Here is an 11,866-nt window from a genome sequence, read left to right on the forward strand (position 1 = left end):
GAATCATGAAACGGAGAAATATATATGCCTCTGTTAGTTTAACTTCATCATTGTTAACGTCCCTAAAATTGTCCCTGCTCAGTCTTATATCATCTAGTGAAAAGTAACTTCCTGAAGTAATTCAGCAAGGCTCATCGCATAAATACAAAAGTAAATTTTGTCCTGATTCTCTAGAAATTTGAAGGTAAAACTGCTGGAATGTTTGAAATTCTGAGACCTTGAGGTGGCATAGACTCTATCCCATGAGGAAAATACAAAATATAGATACACACACACAAAAAAAAAAAATAAATAAATAAATAAATAAAGCAAAAAGCAACAACACTCACTTCATTGAAATGATATCTAAGAACTCAAAATATTTGTATCATGATCCTCAAAATCTTCCTATGTCTGAGATAATATAATTTGTTGCCAAAGATTGATATGAGCAGAATAATGACTACATATTAGACGCTGATTTATTTTGTTGGAACTTATTTTCTCCAGTCTCAACAAAGATTATTGCAGAAATTTCCTCGGTTCAAGCCGTAGTACTGAGCTCACAGCTGAAAGAAATGTTAAGGAATGTTGAATCTCAGGAAATATCTCAGGGAAGGTATAAACCAATCAAACTCATTTATCATCCAGGGGAGCTATTCTATGTCATCAAACAGGTAATTTTTGTCAACTGTTGACTAAATAGGTTCCACAGCAGTAACAAAGACCAAAGAAAAATTTAGAACAATAATAGAAACAGATGGCAATTCAGTGAATTTCAAACCATAAATTGCTCAATCTCGGTACATCTATAGAGTCTTCGAAGACCATTTCTCTCACCTGACTACAAGCAAATCCACATCTTGACAGCCAGCAAAAATCACTGCAGTATTCCCAATGCGCTTAAAAGAAAAAGCAGATGTGATTATTGCAACAGCCTTCTTTCAGGTAAGAATTGCTAAATTGTACAAGGAAAAAATGAAAGCTTTTTCTTGGTTCTCTCAAGAAGGAATTACTTTTAATCTTATCTAGATTCGCGAGATTACATTATTCCTACTATTTCATTAATTGAATATTTTCTCCCAGGAGCTTGTGGTTGTTCGAAGTACTGGAGCATGTGCTAAGGCGCCTCATTACATCTGGTTGCCGATACCACCTCCAGAGTTAAGAGAACCCATTGAAGATCTCAGTACCAATGGAGGATTTCTTTCTTTAGGTATTACATTGTTACTATCATTATTTGTACAACAAATTAACAATGAGTAGTCGTAGCATTTTCTACCCCATGTTTCCAAGCTTTTGATTCAACTTATCCAAGTCCTGTTACCATGACATTTCAAGATATTACGTTCCATCTCATGGAAGGCAAGAAACTAGACAAGACTGTGTGGAACCTACTGAAATTCTATACATTCGTGAAATATCATGTGAAGGTAATGCACATTCATAAGCTATAGAATACTAGAGTTGCTTGCATCCTGGAACTAACATTTAGTCTTAAACAGAGCACTAGAGGTTTTATACACCGGAGGCTGAGAATGCATCTTGGAAACTTGGTTGAGGTAATCAAATCCCTACCTGAGGTCATGCATGTGAGGTTACATCTCTCCTTTTTGATGTGAGATCGTATTACTGCAAAAATAATTATATCTAATGGGCTGCTCTTCTGGCAACTTACAGATCTTGCAGAATGCAGGAATTGAAGAAGAACAAATTAAGAATGAAGTCCAAGGTATGAGCGGAATATTTTGCATTTAAAGATTGTAGTGAAATGGGCAGTTTCAACTCTAATAAAGGGACTCAGCTACAGCATAAATTGGGGAGGGTGTTTACAGCTAACGATTTACTGCATAAATTCTGCATGTAGGCACAGTTCAGGCAAATATTGTTTTTCTAGCCTGTCCTTTTTTCTTCCCTCAATAAATTTTTCCATTATGAAGTTGAATATTCTGATGCAGGATTTAAATACGTGAGGAAGTTGGCAAGGTTCTCAAAACCCAAAATCCTCAGAAGAAGATGTAATTTCAGCAAAAAGCTCAAGTGAATTCATTCCAGATTAAAAATCCACGGGTTCAATCATTTCCACAGATGATGGTTAACAATGCCCAAATTTTCTTCAGTTACAAGGTATACAAAACTGAAGTAAAACAGTTGTCTTCAATTAAATCAATATGTTTGATGGAAGATACAAGCTCAACTCATATCTCCTCACTAGTTATTCCATCACTCCACAAGCAACATACTGATGGAAATTGTTTACTGCCTATATCAAGTGCAATAATGAAAGTAAGAAATAGTTTTCTGCCTATAACAAACAAGTGCAATGATTAAAGTATTTATATCCAGAACACAAAATAATTAAATAAACAGAACCCAAAATTTTCCATCATAAAAAAGAATATACTAATAAACCTAGGTGATTCAACTTACCCCCTATTCCTGTGATGCAAGCAAAAATATTGACTGGGAGAAGAGAGTTTCACTTTTCACCCTCTCTATGAGATGTTTCAGTTTTCTCCTGGAGACATTTTATAATATTTGATTATAAGACGTTACATCCATGCATATGTTACCAATTAAATCCAAGTTTGCTAAAGCATTTTTCAATGAACAGTGAGTTCCTTGTCTTACGCGTTGCCTTAAGAATTGGAACATAGAAAACAGTTATACATTGCATAACAGAAAACAGTGATTCACTTTTATAGCAACAAAGACTCTAACGAGGCAAAATTTCAGAAAGACTTTCTGCAATTGGATAATGCAATCAACCAGGCAAGGCGACAACTTTTTCTGTGCCAAAGAGCCACCTTTTGCTCCCGGCTATAAACTCAAAAAGGAAACAAGAAATAAGAAACAGAGAACAAAATGTTCATCCCTATCTGATTCTTTTAGTTGATTCCAGTCATGAATTGTATCAATGACTCATATTTAACTAAACATTTCTACTAGAATCTGTTCATTGTATTCAAATACAACACTCCTAAATCAGCATTACTGCATCTGCCGTCCAGTCAAAGATATCACATGAACCAACCTAGTTTGAGACAAGTCTATAATTATTATATGAGCTGATTATATGCCACTTGAGACCAGTAGTTTACAACTAAATATGTCCCTTTAAAAGGAAGAAAATGGCAGTTGCGTAGTAACCACCATTAGCATATCATGAATGAAGTACCACTGCTCCAAGGATATCGTGTGCCTTCAATCTGGTTCAAGTCAGTTAACATTGACAGCATAGCACAAGCTCTTGCTAAGGAATAATATACTGAAGATATAGCAGCACGAAGTCAAGAAAGAATGCTAGAAACTATTGCCTTAAAGCAATAAATAAAATTTTCTATTCCCAAAATGTACGTCCTGAGTATAAAAACAAAGAAAAAGTTTAAAGCAATCTGACCACAGAAATGAATTAGCTTTTAACAACTCAATCCACATGAATGTTTTGTACCAGATCTCAGAACAGCAACAAAACTTCTCATTCCATTTCAAATTCAGGAAGCGGATGCATCAACATTCCCTCTGATCCAATCTCAGCCAGCAATGGACCGCTAGACTCACCACACCTCAAATTCCTATTACAATGCAACAATCCAAACAACAGAAAGCTCGTAATCATCACCACTGTAACATGTCCAACAAACAAAAAATTCATCAATGCCACACCCCTCAATCTATCCTCCTCAAGCTCACACTGGACATTAGACTTCCCATTAGTCGGGGCCACCCCAGAAATCTTAGAACACCCTTTCAAACCGAATGCATCTGTGTATAATGATAATCCCACTTGCAGAACCCAAGTCCCTTTCAAAACAAGACCAGAAGACAACAAAAAATCAGCAAAAAATGCCGATGGTCTAACCGACAAATACAGGCAACATGCAGCGCAAAAGAGAGCCAAACCTCCCAATATTCCATATGCAGCACCACCAAGCCCTACAATTCCATCCCCGTTCAAGTAAAACTCAATCACAAATGCAATGCCAGCAAATATGAACACAAAATTCTCGGAAACAACAGAAAGATCCAAACTTTCTTTCAAAATGATCAAAATCAAGAGTGCCCAGAAGACAAAAATGACAAGAGATTGTTGTAGGAACGAAAATCTGTAAGGGGATTGGCCTGGAAACACAAAAAAGAAGAAAATGTGGGAGAATGATGCAAATGGAAGGACTACAATAAGAGTGTAGAAATCTAAGTTTTTCCACTTGGGCTCCGAAAAATACCATGATCTAGATCTGTAAATAGATGGGTTATTAAGATACAGAGAAAAAGAGCAAAGCAGACGGCGAATTCCAAGTGGGAATAGGAAAAGGGAGGCTGTTAAATGGGTTGCCAATGATGCCATTTTCTCTTACTGTTTTGATTTTGTTGTGCGTATGTGCAGAATTTTTCTGGTTCTTCAATTGGGTATTTCTTTATTTTCGTGTATTGTTATTGAAAATTTGCGTATCAGTATCGAATTTGGGATAGAATTTTGAAGTGTTCTATGGAAAAACTGAATCCATGATTGATTGATCAGAAGATGAATTGTTGACCGTTGTGTTTTCCATTGAAACGGAAGGGTTGACTTACAGTATTGCAACTTCCCCCTTATATTTAAGGTTAATAATGCATTGTCCCCAATCGTTTTTCAAGAAATCAATTAAACCTCTATCCTTTTACAACTACAGGCTACGTCGTTCACGTCAAAGTTTGGTGTTATCCATGTAATTTCTTTAATGCAATTCCGTCTTTTTGGTCTATAAATTTAAAATTGACTATAGAACTTACCATCATGATATCCATTAAAATCTCATTTTATACGACATTAAATAAATATTTCTTACATGTTAGAGATCTAAATATGTTTTGGATTATTTAGGACGATCTATAACTTGCAAAATAGTACATAGTGTTTTAGGAAGCTGAACGTCTTGTTTTTATGAGTGACCAAATTACATAGGGCGTAATCTTTTTGATAGTCACTATAAAAATAGAATAGCTAAAAGAAAGTGTGAAAAAAAAAAAAAAAAAAAAAAACTTGTCTGCAACCATTATTAGTCCTTGTTTGAACCACATTCTTTAAAAAAAAAAAAATACATTCTTAAACAGTGTTTTAACATCATTTCAACCACACATTCTAAAATAAAATAATATTATATGTAAATCCAAAACTTTTACTTATTTTTTAACCACACATTTCTCATCAATACACTATTCAAAAATTCATTTTCTCCTAAAAAATGGTGCTCAAACAAGGCCTTAATAAGTTCAGTTTTGTCGTGATGGAATGATAAACAACTACAAATATTTTTGTAGCAAACATGAACAATAGAGGTGTAAAAGTGAGTTACATTGCCTAAGCTTGAAGTGACCCAACCCTTAAATGCCAAGTCCAAAGAGCTAGATGGTATCAAGGAAAATTCCTTTACTCAAGCCAAAGACAAGGAAGATGATTTATAAGCTCAAATCAAGGCTAATCTTAGAACGTATCAAGCACCAGTAAATGAAGCAAGCTGCACAAATCAAAGCTGGACTCCTATGCCAAAATCAAGGTTGCTGCTTTCAAGTGGAAGCAATTGAAATGAGTCACAGAAATAGCATTAATACTAGAAATATATTCCAAAGAATGTATAAATATAGCTGTACAAGTTTATGAAGGAAGTGTAGAAAATCCTCGTTAACTTGAGCATTAAGAAAATAAACTTACCTTACAATTTCATTCTAGCATCGGAGCTTGCAGGCTTTAGCAAGCAATCGATCCTCTCCCCAAACCCAGCCACCCTCTCCAACTGATAAACCTTTGATTACTATCAACATTTCTGCTCAGATTAATGAGAAGCTAACACCCTCAATCTTTCCACAATGGCGTGCCCAATTTGAAGCCCTCTTCATCGGCTATCACCTCTTTGACTATGTCATTCTGGACCACCAATGTCCCATCCCTATTGGCATCGCAACTTTTGCCCACTAAAACATCCATTGGGTCCGGCTAGATAAACTTATCCTTAATGGTATCTTGGCCTCTACCACCACAACCATCAGCACTCTCCACTCAGGTGCCAAAACATCCTAGGAAGCTTGGAATAAATTAAGCACCATGCATGCGAGTAAATCGCGAACTCGAGCAATGCAATTAAAGGAAGAGCTTACCTTGATTTGTCGGGACAATCGATCCATGCCCAATTACCTACACATGATGAAAGCCTTTATATATGAGGTTGCCCTCATCGATCATCCCATTCTAATGATGACTCACCCAGGGGTGGATCCACATGGGGTCATGTGGGGTCAAATGACCCCATTGAATTTTCCCCATTTCCTTCAGTCAGATCAAGCTCACCCTTTTCATCTTGATCTTAGCTCCGACAAACAAGAATTACGGCCCACGAGTCTTGACTACAACCAGATTTAACTTTTCAATGCATTGGGTGATGTGGCTTTTGCTATGTTAGACACAATGTCATGCTAGAAATTCAGGCACCAATTCCTTTTGGGGGCAACTATTTCAACTCCTGAGCCTTGAGAAACCTTCAAAAAGGCTTACGTGGAAAGGAGTAATATTTGAAGATACAGCATAGAACTTAAAGAAAATTCTAGAGAAAAATATAAAATGTATCCCATTTCTTGAACCTTTTTCTTTCAAGCAGTTGCGAACAATCCAGAAAAGGACTATCTCAGTCCATTTTTACCGCCATGTTGGAAGAAACTAGAAGGAAATTCCATCGACATTGTGGAGATGAGCTGAGAAAGAGAAAGAGTGATAAAAGAGTTGTGTGAGAGAAAATTGAGAGAAGCAGTGAGTGGAGAGAATTTACCAATATATAATATAGAGTGAGTTGTGGTGAGATAAGAGAAAAGCAGTATGTAGAGAGAGAAGAAAGAGTTGAGGAAATAGTGAAAGAAAGTGATATGAATGTGTCGTGTATCATGTATGTGAGAGATAGTGGAGTGGCAGTATGAAAAAAGTTGTGCAGAGACATTGGGTGTGTAATCCCATTGTGTAGTATATTTTGTTAATAAAATATTTCTACGAGTTTAAACTCAAATATTTGCATATATTATTTTAGCCATTTGTTATTTTGTAGTTGCATTCATTGGATATCACATATTTGGAAATATCGTAGATGACAATATTCTTCTTTCACGTGAAAAATCCAACAAGCTTGTTGCAATGACAAAGATGTTATTCATGTAATTGGAAGCTATCGCCTATCAGGTGAATTTTTTAATTTTGCAAATTTCTTGTTTCAATTTATTCGCCAAGTTATAGTTTTTTATGTTTATTCTTCCTTAGTTTTTCGAAAACACAAGTCTATGTCATGTTGATATTTGCCACGATAGAAACTTGGGGCTCCAAGCAAGGCCAAAGAAGGCGCTCAAACGCTAATGACTGAAGCCCCCGTCCTTGTAGCACTTGAGTTTCATTTGAGCGTTCTTAATTTTTGACCCCACAATAGAAAATGGCTGAGTCCGTCCCTGGACTTACCCTTTGCATTCTTCATTGTTTGTGTGCCGACTTTTGGGAAATTGCCATCCCTATTCATGTTTGAAAGAACTCATTAACCTTTGAGGAACTTCATGATCTCCTCATCAACCATGAAAGTTATGTGCATTGTCTCAATGCCACCGCCCAGCAATTGGTTGCCACATCTAACTTCATCCAACATTGCTCTGCTTTTCGCAATTTGTGGAAGACCTTGGCAACGTGGTTCTTATAAGAGCAATGGGCCTTTTCAAACTTCAGGCCCACCTCGTCCCAACAATGGCCATAATCGTGATAATAAAAGGCTTCAAAACTCCACAGGTCATTTTAATTTGGGCCCAACACCATTATCAGCCCAAATGTCTATTTTGTGATCAATTGGATCACACTGCAAAAAATTGTCTGCGGTTGTATCCTTCTGATATCACCATAAATTGTGCCTTTGTTTCTCGCACCAAAGACAATAAATGGCTCATTGATTTTGTGGCATCATATAACATTACTAGTGATTTGGTAAATCTATCCATCCATTCTGAGTATAATGGGACATAAAAGGTTGTCATTGGTGACTTATTAGGTTTGTAAGTCTCCCATATCGGTTCCTTGGTATTTCAAACACCTCATCGTACTTTCCATTTAGATCGAACACTCTAATGGGCAGAAATCAAATTTTTGCAGATACTTGGAACATTTTACATCTCAAAATAAAGTTTTTCTTGAGTTTCACCCTTTTATTTCTTTTTAAAGGATTAGATCACGGGTGCGACCATGCTCGGTGGTGTATGTGAAACGGTGTTTACACACTTCCTGACTCATTGGTAGATTCATAAAAAATGATTGCAAATGTGTATGAGTAGATCTCAATTAATCGGTGGCACAAGCATTTGAACATCCATCTCTCAAAACTATTCAAAATTTAGTTAATTTATTTTCACTTTCAATAACAAAAGAGCGATTGTATCATCTATGTACTTCTTGCTCAATTAATAAGGTGCATAAACAACCATTTTGTTCATCTAGTCTTCAAAGTCATACTCCATTGATCCAATCTACATTGACATTTGGGGGCCTCTATCTCTGTGGGTCTCGATGGTTCAATTGTGGGAAGTAGTATCTTTCCACAATTCAAAAAAATTGTTGAAAATAGATTTCAAACCACAGTAAAAAGTATTTAATCTAATAATAGTGGTAAATTCCTTTCCTTAAAACAATGTCTCAATTCATGGAATTAGCCACTATACCATAGCATCTCATACACCACAGCAAAATAGGATCCTTAAATGTCGTCAGATCACTTGGTGGAAACAGGTATCACCTTACTACATGATGCATCATTGCCCCTCTTTTATTGGCTTGATGCCTTCCATACTACCACATATCTCATAAATCATCAACCCATACCCTTGTTAAAGAACAAATCTCCATATAAAGCATTATTTGGCCAGCGTCCTTAATATCTCAAATTTAAAAATTTTGGTTACTTTTGTTTTTCATTCACCAAGCCCTACAATACCCATAACCTCCCGCTCAAATTTGTTCCCTACTTATTCCTTAGCTATTCTCAAACACAAAATGAATATAAGTGTCTAGATTTCAAAACCAATAGGTTATGTGTCTCTATACATGATGTGAGCCAAGGCTTGATCCAGTCGCACACCAAACAGAGCAAGTGCCAACCGTCTATTTAGAATGCTTTGTAACCTTCACCAGTATCTCCATCGCTAGTGTTTTTGGACCATGTTGTTACTGCTTCTACATCATCTTCAGGTAACTCTCTTGTGCTCTTTGTTTCCACTTTAGGTCAATCAACCCCACATATATCCTGCACTAACTCAACAACCCAGCACCACTCTGAGGTCATCTCATCAGGTACACCAACCATACCGCCTTATCCCAAACACTTTTGTTCATGTCTAGACAAAACCACCTCTAAACTACGACAAAGAACCCATTTGATGACTACCCGACCCCAAAACCACATATACAAATCCAAACAAGTTTATTTGATCAACATCTTATCCAACCCACCATTGAACCAACTTTTGAAGTCAAGCAATATCTGATCTCTAGTGGCGTAATGCTCTGCCAGATGAACTCACTGTCTTCACGAGGCATGTCACATGGAAATTGGTCCCATCTATTAAAAACTACAATCCAGTGGGTTATAAATGTGTATTTCAAGTTAAAAGAAGGCAGATGGGTCCATTGATAGATTTAAAGCTCAGCTTGTTACTAAAAGGTTATACTCAATTACATATGTTAGATTATAAAAAGACATTTAGTACTGTTGTGAAACAAGCTACAATTAGAACTGTTTTGACAACTGCTGTGATGAAAAGATGGTTATTAAGATAGCTTAATGTGAACAATGCATTTTTGCTTGGTGAGTTGACTGGAAAATGAGTATATGGTTCAGCCTCCAGGGTTCAAGGATATGTCCAATCAAGATCGTGTGTGCAGAGTGCACAAGGCCATTTACGATCTCAAATAGGTGCCACGGGCATGGTACTCCACCCTGAAACATAACCTGATTGAGCTTGGTTTTCAAAAAATTCAAACACAAATTCATTCTTGTTCATCTATCAAAATACACATGTTATTTTTTGGTCTATATGGAAGACCTTGTAATTATCGGTAGCGAACCGAGGTTTTCAAACTTACTTATTCATAGTCTTAGCTCATGGTTTTCTCTCAAAGATATGGGGCAACTCCATATTTTCTTAGGTATGGAGGTCATCTCTACCATAGTCGGCTTATTCTTATCTTACCTCAAATATATATGTGATGTGTTGTCCAAAACAATATGTTTGGTGCTAAGGATATCTCTACTCCATTGTCAACAAGCATTACTCTAAAATTAATTAATGGTACTTCTGGTTTTGAGAGCACAGAATTTCGTTGTGTAATAGGGGCTCTCTAGTATGTCTTTCTCACATACCTGGATATCTCCTTTGCATTCAACAAATTGTCTCAATTTATGCATAAGCCAATTGTCGTCCGGCAAGTCGCCACATAGCGACTCCTTTGCTACTTGAAGCAAACAATTTTTCTTAGCATTCAGCTTCGCAAGAATGCAAACTCTGTTCTCACCACATACTCAAATGCCGAATGGGCATGCAATCTTGATGATCGAGGATCTGCATTCGCTTATATCATTTTCCTTGGCTCTAATCCCATCTCTTGGAGATTCAAGAAACAACGGGCAGTAGCGTGCTCATCCCCTTGCTAATTGTTTGTATCAGGATCTCATTTAACACTTTATTTCAAGAAACAACTGAATGAAAATCGCAGAAATGTAAAGTAAGAACACGAAGAATTTTTCGCCACAAAAGGGCGCGGATGTTCGGTATCAAATCTACTCACCCGTTGAGCATCCACAAGTGGATAGAGCTCTAGATCCACTAAAAAATCACCAAGAAAATTACAGTATGTACGAAGAAACGATATTCCTATCGCCTCAACTCACATTACAAAACCACACCAAATCACTAAGAACCTTTCTCACAATATACATCAAGTGTAGAATCTCAGAATCACTCAGATTTATAGGTCAAAAATTTACAAAGAATATATGGTGCGATTAGAGAGAGGAAGGAGAGAAAAATCCTAACACATAGAGTTCAAATCGTTGTGCAAGTGTGTGGTCAAACAACACTTTAAACATTCAGTCAAATAGCCACAAATCAACAGTTAAGAGGTTGCCAAGTACACAGCAACGATCCAGCTGCAATTAAAAGGAAGGGGCGTGTTTAGGAAATAGTGTTTTCTTCGTTCGGGTTCAATCCTTTTTCACACTAAGAACATAGGCCCAAACTTATGGCCCAAGAATATGAAGCAGCCCATTTCTTAACAATCTCCACCTTGCTGAATTATTCTTGGTAATTTCTGGAGTCTCGGAACTAACTTGTTTCATTTGCTCTTATTTACCTATAAAGACAAAAAAAAAAAAAAAAAAAGTTAGTTAGTACATATCTAAAATAGTACAGCTTGATTTTTCTAAACTCACTACCTTTCAAGTGATGTTTAGAATTTTCAAGCAGTTTTTAAATTTAGTTAAAGGCAGTATTTTGGTCCCTAAATTAGAGAGATTAAATTCTGTTCGAATTTTTACTAAACTGATCAGACCTTTTTCAACCATGTTTCTCACAAAGTGAAACTTAATATCAACATGTTTTGTTCAATCATGATATATAGAATTTTTGCTGAGATGAATAGTACTCTAATTGTCAGTATAAATTCTAACAGAATTATTTATGAATCCAATTTCATTTAATAGTCCTCTCAACCAAATACCCTCTTTAACAGCATCACAGACAGCTATATATTCTGCTTCTGTAGATGACAAAGCAACTAATTTTTGTAATTGGGATTTCCAACTAATGCACCCATCACACAAAGTGAAAACATATGATGAAGTGG

General features: G+C 36.3%; 2 protein-coding genes across 2 annotated transcripts in view; one reads left to right on the forward strand and one right to left on the reverse strand.

Moving 5' to 3' along the window:
* Positions 1 to 2,402, forward strand: part of LOC111407460 (actin-related protein 2/3 complex subunit 2B-like) — a 6,117-nt gene extending 3,715 nt beyond the window's left edge. Inside the window, exons 2-5 of the mRNA XM_023036947.1 lie at positions 425 to 656; positions 850 to 927; positions 1,066 to 1,195; positions 1,321 to 2,402. Of these exons, the coding sequence (XP_022892715.1) occupies positions 425 to 656; positions 850 to 927; positions 1,066 to 1,195; positions 1,321 to 1,436 (556 nt within the window). The 3' untranslated portion in view covers positions 1,437 to 2,402. The remainder of the gene's footprint in view (positions 1 to 424; positions 657 to 849; positions 928 to 1,065; positions 1,196 to 1,320) is intronic.
* LOC111401545 lies at positions 645 to 4,772 on the reverse strand. Its single transcript, XM_023029334.1, has 2 exons — positions 3,431 to 4,772; positions 645 to 881 (listed from the first exon to the last, which is right to left on the reverse strand). The coding sequence occupies exon 1, from the start codon at positions 4,325 to 4,327 to the stop codon at positions 3,458 to 3,460; it is 870 nt and encodes a 289-aa protein (XP_022885102.1). The 5' UTR covers positions 4,328 to 4,772; the 3' UTR covers positions 645 to 881; positions 3,431 to 3,457.
* Between the last annotated feature and the right edge of the window lie 7,094 nt (positions 4,773 to 11,866).

This window comes from Olea europaea, chromosome 1, assembly GCF_002742605.1.
Source record: "Olea europaea var. sylvestris chromosome 1, O_europaea_v1, whole genome shotgun sequence".
Classification (NCBI taxonomy): domain Eukaryota; kingdom Viridiplantae; phylum Streptophyta; class Magnoliopsida; order Lamiales; family Oleaceae; genus Olea; species Olea europaea.